At 38.6% G+C, this 22120-nt stretch overlaps 1 protein-coding gene across 1 annotated transcript; it reads left to right on the top strand.

Moving 5' to 3' along the window:
* The first annotated feature begins 1819 nt into the window (after positions 1-1819).
* LOC146464644 (ATP-dependent RNA helicase SUPV3L1, mitochondrial-like) lies at positions 1820-22058 on the top strand. The gene is made up of 19 exons (XM_085129433.1): positions 1820-2536; positions 4021-4098; positions 5121-5231; positions 5687-5801; positions 7418-7586; positions 7993-8104; positions 8649-8726; positions 10607-10698; positions 11516-11570; positions 11948-12082; positions 12890-12983; positions 13902-14042; positions 14734-14797; positions 15536-15616; positions 16399-16467; positions 16826-16927; positions 18040-18188; positions 20131-20322; positions 21808-22058. Coding segments are annotated over exons 1-19 (2424 nt in total). The 5' UTR covers positions 1820-1950; the 3' UTR covers positions 21809-22058.
* Positions 22059-22120: the final 62 nt, after the last annotated feature.

The raw sequence follows: 22120 nt of genomic DNA, 5'->3' as shown, positions 1-22120 counted from the left end.
ATGTGGGTGACCAGACACCACTGTTGGCCAATATGGCTGATCAGGGACCAATGTTGGCTAACATGGGTAATCAGGGACCAATGTGGTTGACCAGAGACCAATGCTGACCAATATGGGTGACCAGGGACCATTGTTGGCCAATATGGCTGATCATGGAGTAATGTTGGCTAACATGGGTAATCAGGGACCAATGTTGGCCAATATGGGTGACCAGGGACTAACGTTGACCAATGTGGGCGAACAGGTACCAATGTTGACCAATATGGGGCACCAGGGACCAATGTTGGCTCATGTTGTTCTGCGATACCCCATATTAGAGTGATTTAGAATCGCGTTTACGGGAAACGTGAGATTCGCGTCTATGTTTTCTTGCAAAAATAAGTGCACAGATGAGAATAGAGCAAAATAATTCTAACCTTTGATGCAAATGAAAAACTACTCAGTTTTACTGAAAAAGTGAAAGTAGAGTGCGGTAAATATAGGATGAACATGGGCACGTAGTCAGTGACGGAGTCATTTCTGTCGTTTGCTGTAAAGGTAATTCTAAATCTCTACTATTAGTGCGTTATATCCCTTCTATAACCTTCGCTTTCCAATGTTTTTAGTATAGGCCTTATCATGGTTTTCGACGCCATTTAAACGGGTAGGCAAACAGGCTTGAAATAACAGTGTTTGTATGGGAATCCGATGTCAAATAATTTTCATAAAACATCGCTTCTGAAAAATTCATGAATTGGAAACTTTTTGTACTAGGAAAAGGATTTTAAGAACAAAATTAGAGGGATGTAGCTGTGACAGAAAGCGTCCAGTCGTGTTTTAAACTTTCCATACATTTCCCTGTATTTTTTCCCGCGAACCATTTTTAGCAGCAGCTCACGGCTGGTTCGCTATACAGACAAATGTATGGAAAGTTCAAAACACGACTGGACGCTTTCTGTCACAGTTACATCCTTCCGATTTTGTTCTTAAAATCTTTTTTCTAGTGCCAAAAGTTTCCAATTCATGATATTTTCAGAAGCGATGTTTCATGAAAATTATTTGACATCGGATTTCCATACAAACACTGTTATTTCACGCCTGTTTGCCTACTCGTCAAAATGGCGTCGAAAACCGTGATAAGGCCTATTGTTCGTGCAGGTATTCTTGTTTTTGGCTCGGTCTATTGTCGTTTGTTTTTTGGCGCGATTTTTTCAGTTAAAGGTGAATTTCCAATTTTACAAGCGTAGCGGTACGGAAGTAAACTTGATGGACTTTACGTACATTAACAAATTGGAGACGATGTTTGAGTCGCTGAAACGTTTAACATCTACTCAAGCCGTTTATTCAAGCTTTTAACTTTATTTACGCACATAAAAGCAGTTAAATTAATCGATGGAAAAATGGCTCGTTTTGCTTTTTGTGCGAATTTATCGTTGATTTTTTTGGGGGGAGGGGGGGGGGGGGTTAATTTCTTATTGTACTCTGTCCAAGATAATCTTGGACAGATAAAATGAAAAATTAAGACCACCCGCCCCCCCCCCCCAATTTCAATTATGGAAAAATGGCGCACTTGGTTTTGTGCGCGAATTCATCATTGATATTTTTTTTTTGGGGGGGGGGGGGGGGGTTAATTCTTACTTTATTCTGGCCAAAATTGCTAGCCTGTCAGCAGATAAAGCAGAAAGACACTATAGTTAAACCTACTATACTAAGATTAGTATGATATTAGCGGTGCATCATGGCATTCTATATTCTCCTATGTCTATACAGATACTGTATACACCCACAAAAAAATCAGATTTTAGCTCAAAGTACGTTTGAAGGCCTGGTTACTAGCCTCGACCCAATCCCTTTTTGGCGCAATCCAACATGGTGGACGAAGCGTGTGATATTTTACAGGGAAGGTCGAAGTGGGATCGAGGAGGAGATGGACAACTTCAAGTCTACTAAACTTACAAAGTCAGGTTTAAGATGGCTCTTTGCACTTTGATCCAATCTTATTCCAGGAATCACATGCATTTGCTTTTATCCCGTCCCTTTGGAAAACGCAACCCCGGAATATGGAGAAACTTTCTACTTTTCACAGCTGATTTCGAATCTCGTTGTTGTTTTTCAACGAAGAGTTGTCTCCGGCTTCCTAAAACGTTCACGTCATGGAATAAGAATAATTTTTCATGCTCGTATCTGACACCTCTAGGGAGAAGATTTAACAGAAATGAGTTGGGTTTCCATTCAACGAGCAGTTTACTTTATGTACAAGGAGATCCAGAAGCGAACAACAGCGGAAAAGACGTTAAAATAAACCGAGGAAGGACAGAGAGTATATCATTGTCCAACGAAAATTTGAACGAGCAACAATGCGAAACGTTTGATGAAAAAAACCAAGTGGATGGATTTGCTAAAGATCCTTTAGATAGTGAAAGCTTGGTGGATTGTGGTACATTAGAAGAACATGCTGCGCTGTTACAAAGCTCAAAACATTCTTTTGAGAGAAACTTAGCTGGGAAAGAAGAATGTCACAGCCTCTCTCCCCAGAAGACAGTTCAACTTACATTAGGTTGGTAATTTTCCTACAAAAGCCTTTAAATCTAGTGTTGAAGATAATGGAAAGACAGCAGGTTTTGATCAGATGTGCATAAGGGCCTCTTGTGCTACTTTCCCCAGGGGGTACTCTATATAAGCTATATAGATATATGTGGTGCCAAAGAGTATGGTTTTCAAGCCATCTGGGTCTCAAATGTGGTATAGATTTTAACCACTTTAATCTGAAATTCTGAAATTGAGTATGGATTCCAGAAAATTGGTAAAATATTATATGAAGTTTAGGGGTCAGGGGCCCGTTTCTCGAAAGTCCCGGTAACTTACCGGGCCTGATAAGTGTCTTTGGTGATAAATGTTTCTTAACAGAAGTCAATTTTTGTTAGCTTTGAATATTAAAATCTTATAATTCTAAGAAAACATTGGCCAAGTACCATGTCTGTAATCACTGTGTAATCGGTGAAAAAACATTTAAAAATATACTTATTGGGTCTGGTAAGTTATCAGGACTTTCAAGAAACAGGCCCCAGATCTGAAAAAGGGTAAGGTCAGGGCTTTGAGAACCAATTAAGCCACACACCCACCAAAAATTCCGTGGAGAACCCCCTGTATATTACTTTGTCAGAACAACCCAGATTTTGGCCATTTTCATAAAAAAAGAAGATTTGGCAAGATTTCTGCACACTCCCATGCCATACGTTTTCCAACTCAAAGTCTATTTGTGTTACAGTCTCTGGAACCCTTGATGCAACAAAGTGCAAATGTTTTTGTTATTTATAATGGGGATTCATTATAAATGAAACCCTGTTGTAATGAATTTTTGGAAATATCAAAATCTTCTTTATATGAGGTTTGGCTAAAATGATTAATTTTGTTATTGTGTAGTTCCAGAAAATATCCATACTCCCCCCACGGAAGGTTTTTTGTTTTGCACCCCCTCACCCCCCTGGAAATTCCAGTTTAGCTTTATACTTTTCTTCTAAAAGTTTGGCTTTTAAGACCACCCTCCCCCTAGGAATTTCCAATAACCTTCTGTGGAGGCAGTATGGATATTTTCTGGAACTACACAGTTTTGAAAAGTTGGAAGAAATGATAAAGGCAAAGAGGCCAATAAAGTGACATAGATCTCACAAACGTGGACACTGCCTTGGCAACATACTGAGCTGTTGACAGGGATTCATCGTATCAGGGTTCCATTGTAGCTGTTTGTTACAGAGAATTGCATGCATACATGTACAATATATGGAATTTGCAAGTCAGAGTCTTTCTAAACATTTTTTTTTTAAGTAATATCACTCCCAGCAGTAGCTGACAGTTACAAGTAAAGGCAGTGATGTAATCCAAATTGTTTTGTTTCAGTACAAAATATGATGGATGTTTTTTTATTCACATAGATAACAAAAGAAATCATTCATGCTTTGCTTTACTGATCAGTGAAATGCAATTATTTGTATCTGCTATCACAGTCACACAAATGTCGATTATGTTTTTTTTTTCCAACAGAAAAAGTAGATACTTTCTTAAACGATTTCTTGGAAGACAGGCAAGTCAGAAAGGCTGCTCGTGAAAATGGGATAAATGGTAAGGAGTGTAACTTTAATTTATTGCAAATCATTTACCTCTCTTCTACTAACTTTAATTTGACTCTGATGGAAGTTTAGACACTTTTTGCCACAAGAAATCAAATGAACTCCCTTCTCCAAGTAAACTCCTTGAATTCCCCTCTTCCCACCCCCACACAAAAGTACCACCTAGTTCAGGGGACATTTATTTAGTTCATTTTCATTGGTACAATGTAAAATCTACAATGTCAATTTATTGATGGAACTTATGCTCTTCAAATTGAGGTGAATGAATGTATCAGATTCTGTGCAATTTCCACAAGGGTTTGATGTAGTGCCCACCAAGCTACTTTTAGTTTGACAGCTCAAGGGAGGTCACATATTGGAAGCTGATCAATGATGCATCGCAGTTGAGTACACAACTTAAAGATCTGCAAAAAGAATGCCTGAAACCTTTTCAAGCTTGAACAAGAGTTCATGTGAGAGGTCATGGGTTTGAGTCCCTTTCAAGGCTGAATTTTTTCAGGCTTTTGCAGCTGCTTAAATTGTGTACATAACTGCAATAGTCTCTCATTTATATATTCTTTCATCCACAGTTCAAATAATTTTATATGAGTTTTATATATTTCACTTCCACGTTAATTAGTATATGGGCACTTATTGAAATGGGGACTCCTGTTGATAAAAAGACCCTGAAAGGAGGGTGTTAAGTGAGATCATTACAACAGTACTGATGAGATGGTTCTGTTGTATGTTTTGTATTCTCAATGATGATCTCTTTTGAAAGAAAAATTCTTGAAAGTGAAAGTGCTCAAGAAAGACTTAACCAGAGATTGCTCTTGACTAATTAGCCTACGTAGCAGTCGTTTCCGTTTCCTTTTAGCCTAGCGGGGCAAGCGCACGAGGGCATTGGGCAAAAGGAGCAAAAAATTTTTTTGCTCCCTTTTGCCCAATGCCCTTGCGTGTCTTTTCGTGCTCAAAGGAAAGGAAAACTACTGCTACACAGGCTATTGACTAATAAAAGTTTCATTCTTTTTTCAGGCTTTTTATTTAAGCAGATTTTTCAAGAGTTCAAAAGGAAGATTCTTTCACAGATCAAAGCAAGGAATAATGATATGTTTAGAGATTTTAGTAGATCATATTATAATTCTGGTGAGTATTGACAATGGTACAGTACTTCAGCTCCTATATTATATAGTACTGCTGCTGTTACTGTTAGTCTGTAATTAGCACTACTCTATCTGCTATGTACAGTGTAGCTGGCCAGGTGATAACTATGCCAAGCATCGCAATCCCCTGTTGAGGCATGAGCTGTACTAACTCTTTAAAAACTATTATATTATAAGTAAAGCAAGATATTGTAAGATATTGTACTAAGTAATTTGCGAACACAGTAAGCATTGTAACTTTGTAAGTACTATCTATAAGTAGTGCGTAGTACTGTAGATAATGTATTGTGTGTCTTAGGCTAATAAAAAACTAAAAAAAAAAAAACTCTTTGAAAACACTGCCATATTTTTTTGGAAATTTAAGTCATTAGATCTTTTACAGACAGATTTTTATTTGCAGTCCTTGTTTGATTATTGTTATATTTGAATGATCCACAGACCAACCACTGAGCCTTTTCCCTTTATTTTTGGCATTTGCACGCCAAGCACATCCCATGTTGAACTGCATTGATGAAGTAAAAAAGATATCAGACTTGCGTGGTCCTGCAGATTTGTAAGTACATACATTAACTTATCAGTTTTGTAAGTACACAACTTTGCAATTTTTGTTTTCTTGAAAAATTGAGTACATAGATAAGAATACTAATTACAAATAATTCTTGCCTCTGATACTAAATAAATGCAAAATTACTCAGTTTTACTGAGAATCTAAAAACAGAGAGCGGCAAATGTAGGATAAACATTGCCGCATGGTCATTTTTAACTCGTGAATGCGCGCATGCGCAATGAACGAGTTATAGCGATAGCTGACTCTCGACTTGGTCGATCAGTCGATCAGTCGATCAGTCGGTTTTGTCGTTAACTTTCGGGCGTGCGCAGTGAATGAGTTTTAAATTCAATAAGTGGAAAAAAACACGCGAACATTTGTTGTTCATGGCGCATCAGGAAATTCTTATTCAATATGTAGAGAATAATTTGACGATCATTTAGTGCAAGAATGGCGATTTTTCGTTCAATCTGAGCAAAGTTTCAAGTTTTTTCAGTTTTTCAGAAAGTCCGGGGTCGTAAACTCAATTAGTGAAAAAAAAAAAAAAACGTGAAAATTTGTTTCACGACGCGTCAGAATTCTCTCATTCATTCTGTAGAGAATAATTTGACAATCATTTTAGTGTAAGAATGGGGATTTTTCGTTGAATCTGAGCAAAGTTATAGGATTTTTTCGTTTTTTTCTACGAAGTGCGGTTTCTTTCAAGAATTAAAAATAATTTAATTTAAAAATAATTTAATTAAAAAATAATTTAATTTGTCAGTTTTCACGCGAAAGCGGAATGTGCCATGTCACGCATCATTGACGTCGTAAACAAAATTATGCAAATTTCTGGTGAAATGAACACTTTTAAGATCTTGTCAGCTTTCATAGAGGCTTCAAAGGGAAAAAATGTTTCATTTTCGAAATTTACAACTGGTAATTTATGGGAAAGCAAAAGGACGCGGTCGATAAATAATTCTTATTTAGCAAGAGCTTGTCATAGTTCATTATTTTTACTTGAGGATTGCGTGGACTGAACTCCAAAGGAAAAATTTCACGCATTTATGTCGGGCATGAATCGTAATGCGATACTTTGTTGAACATATTTCCCTTTGTGAGATCGGCTTGCCCTACAGTAATTTTGTAATTTTAATTCCCAAAAAAACTTCACTTGCCCATCGGGCAAGTGATGGTTAGAATCCACTAGCCCGATCGCGAAATCCAGTAGCCGCGGACTATCACACGAATTTGCATGACGTAGCTGCACATGGCGTGCTCCTATAAACTTTGAATAAAAAAAACAGGTGATATTTTTTAATCGGCGCATCAGAATAATCGGCTTATTCAATCTGTACAGAATAATTTGACAATCATTTTAATAGTACAAGAATGGTCATTTTTCGTTACATAATCGGGCAAAGATATAATTTCTTTTAGCTTTTGAGGAAGTTTCCGTAGCCGTCTAAATTGCAATTACTATGTGTCATCTGCATTCACGAGTTGGCTCACAGGAGCCTTTGATTGCCATTTGCCATAAATTCTAAATCTGCAATATTATTGAATGTGTAATATTGGGTGCTAAAGTCACTGTGGCCAGTCAGTTCGACCATTCCAATCTAAATTCTATTGTACAATGTTAGGTTCCCAGAAGCCAGGATGGTTAAAAGAAAAATAATTTACCATGCTGGTCCAACAAACAGTGGCAAAACACACTCTGCTCTTGAGAGATTCCAAGCAGCTAAGTCTGGAGTGTACTGTGGGCCGTTACGGCTTCTAGCAACAGAGGTCTTCAGAAGGACAAATGATGCTGTAAGTATGTACTGTTATGATGCAGTTACTTTACATTTCAAGCTTGGGTTCAGATTAAAGTTGTAGGCGAGGCATTGGCAACTTTTAAAAAGTTTACATAATTCCCCTAATTTGCCTCCAGGATGCACAAAATGATCATTTTGTTCAAGGCCTGTTTGTTTCTTTTGGTGCAAAACTAAGTGAATAAGTAAACATAAGTTGCTTGTAAAAACCTAGTGCCTGGTGTTGTTGTTGTTTTGGAACAGATCTGTCTGTCTTTGAAAGCATGGAATCTTGAATTCAGCGGTCCACATTATTCAATTTTTTTTGTTTTGTACAGTTTGATCCACATGTACCTTTGCAAGAGATGTTCTTGTTTGGTGCTTACCCTATAGTATCCTGATCATTCCTTATCTCATTTTAACAGGGAATACTGTGCGACTTGCTGACTGGTGAAGATCGACAGTACGCAATATCACCTGATGAACCTGCCAATCATATCGCTGCAACGGTTGAGATGTGCTCTACGAAAAGGCATTGTATGTATTATAAAACACACCTATGTCTTTGTTGTTTGATTGAATGAAAATGGCATTTATTTAGTAAGTTAAACAATTACCCTTGCATATTAAGTGAATAGTGTTTAAGTGATTGTTTGGTATGGGAAATTTCCCATATGGAGTATGCCTTCCTTGACAGGTAGTTTTTACTTTCCAACCAGGTGAGATTACAAGGGGAGGCAGTGAGAAGGGAAATCTCCTAGGTAGCAGAAAGCAGTGCTGGACCAATAATTATTATTTGACAAAACGTTGCGAGAAGAGGAAAGGGGAGATGAATGGGTGAGGGAGGTTGAATAGATAAGGTTGAGTTGGTATTAAAGACTTGTCTAAAATGGACCATGTGTGAACCCAGTGAAGAGGGAGAGAGGGCAGTAGTAGCAGATGAAGTTGTCAGTTATATTGCTGCGGCTATTAAGATGTGCGGAACTACTATTCACTTCGAGTGTGATAGCTGACTGCAGCTGTCCCCCACTCACCCCTCCCTCCAGGTCTCAGTTGTAAATTGATTTCATGTTTTGAATAGATGACTGTGCAGTGATAGACGAAATTCAGATGATGAATGATAGTGAAAGAGGCTGGGCATGGACACGAGCTCTCTTAGGTTTGTAATATTTTTTTTATGTTTTCTGTTGCAATATTACACGACCTACATGTAATGGTCATAGTAGATAAAGTAGAACAATTTTCTTGAGGGAAAACATTTTTTGTTATATAGACAATGTTTTGTGATGACATGGCCTAGACCGAAGTGATGCATAAATGGTCAGTAAACTCTTTTGGCAAAAGTAAAACAGCTTGGATGGTTTGTCCCTAGTAATTTGTTTATTCAGATGGACAAAACTGTTTGAAACATACACTTGTGCTGCTTTTTCACATGTCTTCTTTCAATTCTGTAATATCAGTATGCATAATTATTCTTGTCACTGTTCTCTCCCGGTGGGGGGGGGGGGGGGGTGGTACTCCCAAAAAAAGTGGATAGGGATGTGCGGCCCGCTTCCCAAAACCCTTACCCTATTTATGACCAAAATATGCGATTTTCCCTACCCTATTTATGATTTGATAGTGTCTGGTCAACTTCAGTTCAAAAACCCCTGGAGTCCAGCGTGTGACCGGAGCACATGACAAGCCGTTCCGGCACGTACACAGTTGCTGTAAACATCATGATGAAGAAGTAGCTTCTTCAAAAAAAAAAAAAAAAAAAAAACGAATCAAGACAAGAGTGCAAAAATTGATACCCTTTTTATTACCAAAATGGCTAGAATCGATACCCTATTTTTGACCAGAGCGGTGTTCTCCTTAGGTTTCTCGTGTTACTTGTGCAGGGAATTTGCTGATACATCACAACATTTTATCTTAAGCCCTGATCAAATGGCACATGACAGTAGAAAATAGTTCAAACTTGCTCTCTTGTTTCACCACCAACTATCATGCAGTGCACTATCATCAATTATCATCAACTATCATCCACTTTGAGCGTGTTCAAATTCTTCATGATAGTTGATGATAGCTTTTCCCCTTTGACCATGCACTTGATAGTCAATGATCATTGATGATAGCCGATGATAGTTAAACTCACTCACTCATTTGACCAACAACTATCATTCACTATCATCAACTATTAACAACTATCATCAACTATATTCACTATGAGCATGTTCAATTTCTTCATGATAGTTTGACTACGTGCATGATAGTTGATAATAGTGGATGATAGTTTTGACTGTTATGGACTATCATGCATCATTTTACCACGGCTTTAAAGTGCCTATGAAGCGAAAATTGCCTTTTTGTAGTTATAAAATTTGCACTTTAACATGTACGATTCCGAAGTTTTAGAGTACTGGGGTAAAACTTGTAGATTTTACAAATGCTCAAAGTTGGGCTATTTTGCTTTTAAAAATGATCAGAGGACTGGGTCGAGTTTTATGCTGAATTCCAAGTTTTGACGTCACATTGGTGCCAAAAGTTTGTTTACTTTCATTCTGTTCTTGCCGCCGAAAACGATTGTAGAAAGAGAAAAGCATGTCTAGCGATTCTGTGAACGATCGATTCTGGCAACTCTCTTTGTTACAGACGCCAGCAACGCAATATCGCCCTCGCTGTCGCTTATCTTTGTTCTCTTCAGCCATGATGAATTGCAATTCTTGGCACCAACGTGACGTCAGCGGTTATTGTCACCTGGCATTTTGGCCGCGCGATTCGAATACCATTTTTGAAGGCAAAATAGCCCAACTTTGAGCGATCACAAAATCGACAATTTTTACCTCAGCAATCTCAAACTTTGAAATCCTGTGTTTGAAAGGGTAAATTTTGTAACTACCTAAAGACAATTTTTGCTTCATAGGCACTTTAAGTGATCATTTCTCTTATAATTTTTCATGACCCGTATGTTTGATCAAATAATTATTGTGGTAAGATATAAGATGCTGGTGACCACTGAGGCTTAGGTTTAATGCTCAATTCCTTGTATCTCCCATCCAGGTCTACCATGTCCAGAAATTCACATTTGTGGTGAAAGCTCAGCCATAAATGTTGTACAGAGATTAGTATCTTCTTGTAATGATGAAATGGAGGTAAAATATCATCATAACATGTGCAGATATTCAGCAGAACACTAAACTGTAACCACAACATAAAAGCCACCTTTTATGTTGTGGTTTAAATTTTTGGGGGTTTAAAGTTTTCCAAACCAGTTTAGTTTTTATTTTCCTTTGTGCAGCATTCATTACCACAATCTGAGACAAAGGGAAATAAAAGTCAAGCTGGTTTGAAAATTTTCAAACCAAAAAAAATGTTGAACCAAAACATATACAAAAATGTGATCATGTAGTTGGAACCATATTTATCTTTAAGGATGCAAAAGCTCCAAATTAAACCTAGAGTTTAATTTCAATAAACTTCTTAATATAAACTTCTCATGAACTTGAACCTAAAGCAGTTTCCACACGTTTACTTTTTCTATGAAAAATTTACTGCCATGTACACATGTTCTCTTTGAATTTGGTCATTTTCATTGTTGTTTTGCAGAGGATGTCAAAGAAATATACCAAAATTTATAACACATGTGCAGAGCCATTGTTTTTGTCATTAAACCTTTTGTTTTTTTCAGCTGATGTTCTTGTTGCCACTGAACTAGTGTGGAACTCATGTTGACCTCGTGTTAGTCAGGGACTCCACTTCAAACATTGTACTTTTAATCAAGCTTTGTTCTCTGTTAAAGCAACTACGACGTAGTTAAATGATTTTCCAGATCCAGAATATGGTAATCACATAAAAGATAATTAACTTTAAAAAGATAATTAACTTTAGTTCTGAAAGAAGAAGGATACTTATTTAAAAGATTGCAAATAATTAAAAGTAGGACATATAATTATTTTATTTTGTGAATAGGTCCATCACTACCAAAGACTTTCTCCTCTGGAGGTCCAAGATGGTTACAGTCTTGGTAAGCTGTTATCCTATTATTTTTGGGCTGTGCCAAGCTAAAGTGGACCTTCCATGTATGTCAAATGGCATAAAATCTCACCATAACCCTTGTAAACAATGCTGTTAAATGTGCTCAGGCCACAGAAATCATGGTACATGGAACTTACCTCTGACTGCCAATATCACTGCTTTTGGAACTGAATTTTTCAAACTTGCTATGATACGGATGAAATTCAAGATTCTATTTTGGTTGTTGCAGCCCGATTTTAAATTGATTTTAAACTTGGTTAAAGTTGGCACCACTATGTGATTTTGTTTTGGATACCGGCCCTTCCATTTCTCTTGACAAAAACATTCAAATTACAACTTTCTCTCATTGCTCTTTTCTGTTTGTAGATGAAAAGCTTGGTAGGGTGAAGCCTGGAGACTGTGTGGTTGCTTTTTCCCAACAAGATTTGTATCATTTGAGAAGAGAGATTGAAAAGTACAGTAATCACAAATGTGCCATCATTTATGGAGGTCTTCCACCAGGTATTGAGTTGTTCAGCATAAGGTGAAAGATTAACACTCTGCTTTCTTGATAGAAATCCTTATGAGTTCCTGATAAAAATAATCTTATAAGATGCTAACCCAGGAGATTTCTGTTATTAAGCTTGCCAATGAAATGAGAATGATTTTACGTTCTTGTCATAAGCATAGGCAAAGGGAAAACCTGAGCCCCCAATTGGAATCAAACGATCTTCTGCACATTGGTTAGAGTCTCTGGCCACTGAGAGATTCACTGCAAGCAGTAAGAGACTAAGAGACTCGCAGCAAGCTGTATCATGAACTAGGTTTATGTAGCCTTGTATTCATGATTAATGGAAAAACATTCTTCCATTTTTGTTTTTCTCTGATATTTTAGCATGGATCTTCTGTATGTGTCATTAAGGAGAAGCACTCCAGTAACCAAGAGCATTTTCTATGAAAAAGAGGCCAAACTAAACCAAACAATACATTATTAATGATTTGAGAAGCCAAACACCTTGAAGTTGGTTAAAAAAATAAAATTTTCTTTAAGCCTCGTTTGTCCAACCCACTTCTCAGTGTTTGGAAATTGGATGAAACACTCTTCCTTGTGTTTGATGTATTATGTCACTGCTGGTACTGGGGCTTGAAGGGTTAAATTCACCATTTTCCTTTGTTTATCAACACCCATAACACTTTCTGTTGTCCATCCTAGCAATACGCGGGATACATGTCACACACAACCGTGGTAAATGACCTGACTCAACAGTCACTTGTGGCTGTTTATGCATGCAGCCACTATAAAACAGTCGTGTGATTGTTTTGTTTCAGCCACTAAAATAGAGCAGGCAAGTAAGTTTAACGATCCTAAAGAAGAGTGCTCTGTCCTGGTGGCATCTGATGCAATTGGAATGGGACTCAACTTGTAAGTGTTTACAATATAGAGTAACAGTTACAATGCTAGGCAATGTACAGTGACGCTGTTTTTAATTCTTTTTTGATATCTTTGTGACACTTGTTTTGCAAAGTCCATTCCAACTGGCCAATCCCCATGCAAAGGCTGTGAAAGAAGGATTTGTTGAGTGTTGGAAAGTGAACGTGGCACTACACAACTCTTCCTTTCATCACAGTTCTTGTACCTTTAAAGGCCAGTTCAAACATAGATCACCAGATCATGTTTCAACAACAATTGTCCAGAGATGTATAGCTAAAGAATCTGGAGGCTCCCAGTGTGCTTTTATGGCCCTACGTTCGATTTTGCTCGAGTGAAATACAGTCGACTCCCGATAACTCGAACCTTCAAGGGAAATTGAAAAAAGTTCAAAATATCGAGGGTAAAATTATATAGAAGATGACCTGACGGGAAACGAAAATTGGTTCGAGTTAGCGCGAGGTTCGAGTTAGTGAGGGTTCGCGTTATCGGGGGTCGACTATGTCCCATTTTTAGGTCAGCAACATCTATCGACTACATCTTGGTTACTGGTGATAATTTATACTTCTTAGCTCTTCGTGGTGAGCTCATTCCTGATGTTGTTTCAGTAGCCTTAAGTTATTTACTGTTTGTGAAACTTTTATTGCCAAGTCCATTTGAACTGGCCAATCCCTATGCAAAGGGAAACAAATTTTTCCTTCTGTATCCTTCTGTTATGGAGATAGAATAAGTAGTTTGAATCAATGTCGCTTCTTTAACTTCAAAACAAAATCTGCAAAGGGACGTATTTCAGAGTGGTTCTTCTACATCATTTAGCGCAGTTTAATTCTTAATCACTGTTTACTCAAGTCTTTTTTTAAGCTTTCTGAATTTTCCAGAACATCTATGTTTTTGTGTTTGCTCTCTTTTCAGAAATATTAAGCGGATTGTGTTCAGTACACTGACAAAGTTTGATGGGCAGGGTATGGTGCAACTGACTTCTTCTCAAGCTAAACAGATCGCAGGACGAGCCGGGAGATACGGCTCTGATTATCCTAATGGGGAAGCTTTGACGTAAGCAACTGATCATTTTCAGGCGTTAGTACAGTGGAATCCCGCCTTACGACCACTTCTTTGTCAGGACCACTTTTTTGTGCCCCGAAAAATTCAAAGTCCATTCATTTCCTTAGTTTTACAACCTCGTTAATCCGACCACGCCGTTATTACGACCATATTTTCGCGGGCTAAAGGTGGTCGTATTAACGGGGTTCCACAGTAATATCACTTAGTCATGAATTATCAGTGAAAGAACAGGAGCTTAGCCATAAATTGAAAATTGGGCCTCGAGACATTCCTTTTATAACGTTTTTCAGCAATTGATAAGGTGAAACTTTCACTGATTTTTTTTTTTTTTCAAAACGTGAGCATCTATAGAACGCCTGGACAACCACTGCAATCTTGGACAAAACTAGTTGAGGAAGATTCGAATTTTGCGCATAGATTTCGATCTCCCTTAGCAAACAAAAAAATAGCAACAACGACAAAAAAGAAAACACCTCTGCTACCTTTCACTCACTGTTGCTTTGAAGGTCGGAAGATAACCCAGTCATCTTTTCATGGCAACACTAATAAGAGCGCCGTTGCTGAGTTGTTGATGTATAAATTTAGTGGTGGAATTTATAGGCTGGCAAAAAGTTTGTCAACAGTTTTGTCCAAGATTGTGGCTAAAATCTTGTGTAACAATAATCTCATTGTTTTTTTTTAGGCTTAGGAAAGGGGATTCCAAAGTACTTCATTCACTGATGACTGCACCAACAGAGGACGTGAAAGTAAATATTTCATAACTTAAGGTTTAACCGGTTTTATCAGGTTCACTTTTAGTGATTTTAGTAATTAAGCTGGCGGCAAGGCTCAACGATCTACAAATGTTGCTATTGTTCTTCAGCAACTGTTGAACAGTCAACATGTCGAACGCTGAAATGACGCTATTTTAAGCATGTTAAACACTTGAACTGTTCAACAGCGTTACTTGTTGAAAGTTGATAAGGGCCTTTGTGCATTTGTTGAACGACAAAAAATTGAATATGTCAACTAATTTTATGCACTTTACAAGATTGAAGTCGTTTCTTGCAGGCTGATTTCACTTTCGAAATCAGTGCTGTAATTCTACCTTAACAAATTTAGCACAGAACTGCACATAGATCCTTTCTGTGCTCCACACTTCAACTAAGTGATATGTCGAAAAACAAGATCGAGTGCTTCACCAGGGGTGCCAACAGGGTTTAACTTTTGTGGAGCAGCCAATTTTGAACAATATGTATTTTGATTCAGGCTAAGCAAAACCTAGTACTTTACTGGGCTAGCTCCGACGAGTTTCCTGTAGCTCAGTGGTAGAACATCCGAACTCAGTAGTAATTGGAAGGGCTTAGGTTTGAGAACTCGGATTTCCTCTTTCCAAGTATACCGGTGTCACTGACTATTTATCATCTATCATTTTATTCACCAGGCTGAAAATATAACTTCCCATTTCTTTCACAAGACCTGTTTGTAATTTTTTGCTCTTCCAGGCAGCAGGGTTAGCGCCAAGTATGGAACAGATTGAGATGCTTTCTGAACAACTACCAGATGCAAGTCTTGTCAAATTATATGTAAGCCAACTTACCTCCGATGATACCTTCCCATTTATGTAATAAAACCTTATCTCCAACCAATAGCCTCCTTCCTCTATGAGCAAAAATCATTTTAAACATAACTTGCTACCAGACTCTGTATTATGTTACTACTTACATGCGAGTCAGTGGTTGAAAAATTTGATAACTGACGGAGTTAGTTTCTCGAGAAACTGTTGTGCTGCGTCAGTGGGGGAGTGAAAACGAATATTCGAATGTTTGTTTTTATCAGCTTTAGTTGATAAGGTAATTTGGCTGCCGTAAAGAGATTTGAGAGTTGACGTTTCGAATTCCCTGACGAAGGGCTAACACTCTAAACGTCAGCTCTCGAATCCTTATAGGGTGGCCAAATTATGTTATCAACACAGTTGATGAAACCTAATATTACCTGTAGCTGAAAAATTAGGCCTGGTCATAGGTTATTTGTGAGCTTTGAAGGAGACATAATTCCTAATTTAAACGCTTTTTCTCAGTTTTTTTCCCTTTGGTTTCAAGTCTGTGATGTAAATTTAGGTCTTATTCTACCAGACTGAGTCTTACAGTAATTACTTGAATTTTTGATAATTTTGGGATTTTTGTATGAAAATGTTACGATTGGCCTCTGTTGTAACTAAGCCAATCAAACCACAAGAACTGTTTCAAGGCTTTTGAGGTAGTACATGTACATCTAAATTTTGTAACCAAACAAAACAAGTTTATAAAAATCTTTGTCCTTGGCATTCTACTGTCAACACTCAGTGACTGGATATTTTGTTTTGTAGGAAGTTTTTGAAAGCGTGGTTCAGTTGGATGGTGCCAACTATTTCATGTGTGATTTGGAATTCAAGAAGGTTTGTTTGTTCAGTGTCGGTTTTTGTTTGGATAGAGATCGCTAGCCTCATTTCCAGGGGCTCTGTTCATCTTATTGCGTTCGACGTAGAAAGAACGCACTCCTAATACAGATTGTAGTCGAGATTGTATGGGAAAACGTTGATTGAATGAATGGATCTTGGGACGCGTATCTGGCATCCCCCGCAGATTTTGCAGAGGCGCGGTTGACGTCATGACCAACTTGGCAAAGGACGGAGAGCCTGGTGACATCGAACGCACTCCCTAATCTTTGATTATTACTAGTTTTGTTGTTACTTTTCAGGACTTATTGCTTAGGTAACATTACAGTACTTTAATTATTTGTGTTGTTTTCTTTAGAAAGTAGCTGAAAAACTACGTGGCATTCCTCTGTCTATAACAGAACAGTATATATTCAGCACAGCGCCCATTAGCACCAAGACCATTGATTTGGCCGCCAAGGTACGAGAGCAAATATCACAATTTTTAGAATTGTAAACACCACTTCCGAAATGTACTGCTCAGTAGCTTTCATTTGAATGGCTGCACACAAAGATTTCATGAACAGACACTCAAAAGTTAGAATCACGTTGTACAGCGTAATAAACAACACCACGGGAAAGTACTGCTCAGTAGCTTTCATTTGAATGGTCACACTTTAGGATTTTATTCACAGACTCAAAAGTAAGAACCACCTTGTACAGCATAATAAACAACACCACGGGAAAGTACTGCTCAGTAGCTTTCATTTGAATGGTCACACGTTAGGATTTCATCCACAGACTCAAAAGTTAGAACCACCTTGTACAGCATAATAAACAGCACCACAGGAAAGTACTGCTCAGTAGCTTTCATTTGAATGGTCACACTTTAGGATTTCATTCACAGACTCACAAGTCACAGCCACATTCATTTAGCACTCCTCGGCTTGAGGTCTGGTCTCAGTTATTCAAAGAGCGGATGACTCTATCCAGCGTCTAAAATGTATTGGTCGGAGTACATTTTATCCACTGGATAGCGATTTGTCCACTGGATAAAGTTATCTGCTCTTTGAACAACCGGGGCAAGAAGGTCATTTACGCTATCAAGTCCACTCACCTTTATCAAGCCTCTGCATCAACATGCAAATTCATTTAACTGGTCTACTTATATTTCTTATAGTTGTATTTGGGAAAAGATTCTAACACATCAAAACAATATATCTTTGGTGATCATTCACTATATTCTCATGAGCCGTGTGATTGATCACGTATTGATATTGCAGGGAGAAATCAGACACTGATCTGGGCCCAGTTGTTCAAAGCCCGATTAAGCTAATCGTGGATTAACAACAACTTTGGTTCGAGTTTAATTACGCAACAATGGAGATTTTTCAAAAAGATTTTTGTCCCTCAGTTTTGACGTTGACTTTTCTTTACCACTAGCTTAACATCAGAGTTTAAAAACAATTTTAACGGGCGAGCAGAAAACCTCGGTTAACTTTTAATCGTAGATTAACGTTATTCGGCTTTCGAACAACTGGGCCCTGATCTCTTTGATTGAACTTAATATTGCCACTCGATTATTCGTTTCAGTTTGCTCTTAATGTGAGCCACGAAGTGGCGCTGACATCGTCCATGTTAGAGACATTAATCAAATGGCCTCCAAAGGTGCCCAAATCCGTGGGGCAACTGCAGAATCTGGAGGCGCTCCATGAGGGCCTGGACCTATATCTTTGGCTCAGGTGGGTAGAGACCGCTGGCAATAAAATTACTGAAGGCTTTAGCTTATTGTGTGGTTGTGTTGTCCGCCACTTTTAGCAGGAAAACGTGTCTTTTATTGCATGATTTCTATGGACTTTGTAAAACTGCTAAAATGACTCAAGGCCAAGGGGCCAATTTAATAAAACTTTTACACTTGCAACTTACAAGTTAGGCCCTTCTACTTGCAAATACAACAGATCACTCAAATTCTTTAGCCACTGTGCTACAGAGCGACTTGTGGAGAGCTCGGTCATTTGGTCCTTTACTAGGTTTTTATGTGAGATGCGTTGTACACACTGCCAGGAGATCGGTAACGTCGACAGCGTTTTGTGGAGGATTGAGAGGAACAAGATAGATATACAGACTAAACTAGACCAGACAAGACAAAACCAGACTAGACTGACAAGACAAGAAAAGACTAGACTAGACTAGACAAGGCTAGGCTAGGCTAGGCTAGACTAGACTAGACTAGACAAGACTAGACTAGGTTAGACTAGACTAGACTAGACTAGACAAGACAAGACAAGACTAACAACAACAACAACAACAACAACAATAATAACAACAGTTTTATCATATTTGTAAACACTTTTACAGTTTAATGGCGTTAGCTCCCACGAGTCTCCTCTAGCTCAGTGGTAGAGCATCCGAACAAGTAATCGGAAGGTCTTAGGTTCGATTCCTGATAGGAGTACTCGGATTTCTTTTTTCCGAGTATGCCTGTGTCACTTTCTAGAACAATACATCATTCTCACTTTTACAATATTAGTTACCCACAATTAGCGGTGCTATACGAGGTGGGTAACGAAAACTGTTAAGGCTGGTTTCCATATGATCGCAGATCGCAGATCGCAATAAGGTCTGCGATCGTCTGCGATCATATGGAAACTACTTCTGCGATCGTGATCGCAGACGATCGCAGAAGATAGAACCATGTTCTATCTAAAGGCTGGTTTCCATATGATCGCGGATCGCAGATCGCAAACAATCGCAATTGATCGCAGACGATCGCAGGAGATAGAACATGGTTCTATTTTCTGCGATCGTCTGCGATCACGATCGCAGGATCGCAGACGATCGCAGAAGTAGTTTCCATATGATCGCAGACGATCGCAGACCTTATTGCGATCTGCGATCTGCGATCCGCGATCATATGGAAACCAGCCTTTAGATAGAACATGGCTCTATCTTCTGCGATCGTCTGCGATCACGATCGCAGGATCGCAGACGATTGCAGACCTTATTGCGATCTGCAATCTGCGATCCGCGATCCGCGATCATATGGAAACCAGCCTTAATACAGTGCTCGAAAAAATGAATAAAAAGAAAAGCAAAGCAAGGAAAATATTAGTATAAAACATTAGTAACTTAACAAATAATAATAATTAATTAGCGAAAGAAAAAATTTATAGTGAAGCGTACAATAATCAAATCACATATAACAAAGATGATTTTAAAATTGCTTGGAAGGTTCACTATCGAAGAATGTTGTAGTATAATAGCTGAGTAATGAGATTAGGTAGCAGCGAGTCACAGCGCTTATATCAACATACACCTCCTCAGTCTCCAGAACCTTTTAGAGTAAATTGTGCAATTTACGTTTGAAAATTGTTTTGCTTAGCTCACATAGTTTAGGAGGAGTTTTATTGCGTACAAAGCGGGCTAACTTGAGAGAAAATATATGAGCTTTTCATCGGGTGTCCATAAAGCGGGGTTCCACTGTAGTTGATACGGCGCACTAACGTTATGTCGTCTGAAGTGGAATTCAGTAAGTTAAACTTTAGGTGATATTAATCACTTTTATATAACATACTTCCTGTGTGTTGCTGGGATCAGTGATCTCAGTAGGGCTGAGAACGTCTTGTGTGGTCCCTGAACTACTGCTTTGTTTTGATGTTTTTCTTTTTCTTTTTCTTATCGTAGTTACCGTTTTCCAGATATATTTGTGGATGTAGAGACAGTCTGTCAAATGCAGCATCGTTTAGAAGGCATCATAGGTGAAGCAGTTTCTTCGCCGAACAAATTGAAAGCTGTCGCAGAAAAGCGGCCGCACCGCAGAACACGCTTCAAAAGTAGCATCAAGTGGCTTAAACAATACAAATTTTTGTTGACGTGGTGAGTATCGGAAAATAATGGAGCTCAGAGTGATACTGTCCCAGGGTGTGAATATAGTTGAGAGAACTCGTCTTCAGTCCGTGTGTTGATCTCCAGTTCCTATCCTGTATCCTGCGAAACACGTGCGTTGAGTTTGTTTTTGATTCCCTTCCTTGTTCCAAGAGAGTTTTGTACAGTCTCATTTTCCATTTCTTGGCTCACTCGCGCTCCACAATTTCCCTTCAGAGACGGCGCGTTGTTTTGCAGCCTAAAGCCCTGGTCAAACGGCTCATGATAGTCGATGATAGTTTATGATAGTCAAAACTATCAGCCACTATTATCAACTATCAAGGGGGTGGTCAAACGGCTCAAAGAATCTCGTGATAGCTGACGATAGTTTACCGTGAGCTTCTAGTGTAGGCACCTGCCGAGTGTAAACATCGCAAACAAAACTTGCATGCATGAATTTTTCGCGGCGAAAGGGTGCAGCAGCCTGCTTCGTTTTCCTTCAGTTGTTGGAAGAACTAGCGCAAAATAAATCTAGAGAGCGCTGGTGGAGAAATCGGTTGACCGAAAAACTATCATCAACTATCATGAAGAATTTGAACACGCTCAAAGAGAATGATAGTTGATGATAGTCGAATCTTGCGCATGATAGTTGGTGGTCAAACGAGCGCGCGAGTTTTAACTGTCATTGACTATCATTCGCCGTTTGACCAGGGCTTAAGCTTCATCAGTCACAGAAGCTTTTTTGTGCTGTATTTGTGTTAGGTTCGCGCGAGAGATTTCATGCTTTTGGTGCTTCTCCCCTATACTTTAGTTAGTGAAATCCCAACCATTTTATATACCTCTAACCTGAAAAAAATGTACTCCTTTCGGGCAAAGCCTCCGTCCCGACTCTTCGCTCCTCATGAGTTCGCGCCTTTTGCCATTCCCGTTTCGCTTCGAGAATTTCAAGAGAAAAAATAAACGGCTGTTTTGTAGTCAAGATGCAGGTTTCCTCTCTAAACATCTGTATAAGAACACACAAAAGGTTTGAAACTGTTGCGGAGCCCGAATTACACAAGGCACCCTTGGTGGTATGTCGAGCTAAAACCATGTCAGGCCCCGACGATTTTGAGTTCAACTTGAAACTTTGTTGAGCAGCGCAGATAATTTTGACTTTATTTCAATGACAGCAGCTTGTTGGTGTTTTGCGTCAAGAAATTTAATCCCAGTGCAAAATTGTTTGACTCAACATTAATGTTTGCCTGCTAACAACAGAAATGGAAAGTTTGTGGAAATGGTGCACTTATCATTGAAAGTAAGCGACACTGTTATGGGACGAAAATCACGAGGCCGTCATATTGTCCAGGGTAGACTAATGCCCCTCCCCGGGACACACCATGTGTAAAAATGCCCCACTAATGCCCCCCGGGGGGGATAAGCACTGCTGGAATTGACTGATACATTATAATCAAGTGTAGGTACCTCTTTTCTTTATTCAGTTTCCCGTTTACTTTGCAGAAAGAAGGCATGGAGGTCATTTGAAATTCTTCCAGAAAGCTGGTGAAGGTTGCATTGTAATGTGATCTGGAAAGACGGTTTAAACTTATCGACGGAGCTCGAAGTAAACATTTCGCGCATGAATTTTACTTCAAAAATGCGTCAATTTGTCACCTTCGTCCACATAAATTTAATTTTTTAAATTATCTGAAATCTGTTTTTACAAGAAATAGGATTCTTCATTGAATAAAAACAAACGGCAAACAACCTGACTCTGGTGTTGTCTTTTCTATATTTTGGAAGCGCTTGATCTCGCACTTGGACTGTTTGTAGT

This window comes from Pavona decussata, unplaced genomic scaffold (genome assembly GCF_977016875.1).
Source record: "Pavona decussata unplaced genomic scaffold, jaPavDecu1.1 SCAFFOLD_161, whole genome shotgun sequence".
NCBI classification, from domain to species: Eukaryota; Metazoa; Cnidaria; class Anthozoa; order Scleractinia; family Agariciidae; genus Pavona; species Pavona decussata.
Note: the sequence above shows the minus strand (reverse complement) of the source record. Positions and strands in the feature narration are given on the sequence as shown.

What these genes read in the sequence shown, in the direction of transcription:
- LOC146464644 (XM_085129433.1), top strand. Translation starts at nt 1,951, where the DNA reads ATGGCTCTTTGCACTTTGATCCAATCTTATTCCAGGAATCACATGCAT. An exon ending in GACAGTTCAACTTACATTAG is followed by an intron (nt 2,537 to 4,020) that starts GTTGGTAATTTT and finishes TTTTTCCAACAG; the next exon opens with AAAAAGTAGATACTTTCTTA. An exon ending in CTTGTAATGATGAAATGGAG is followed by an intron (nt 10,699 to 11,515) that starts GTAAAATATCAT and finishes TTTTGTGAATAG; the next exon opens with GTCCATCACTACCAAAGACT.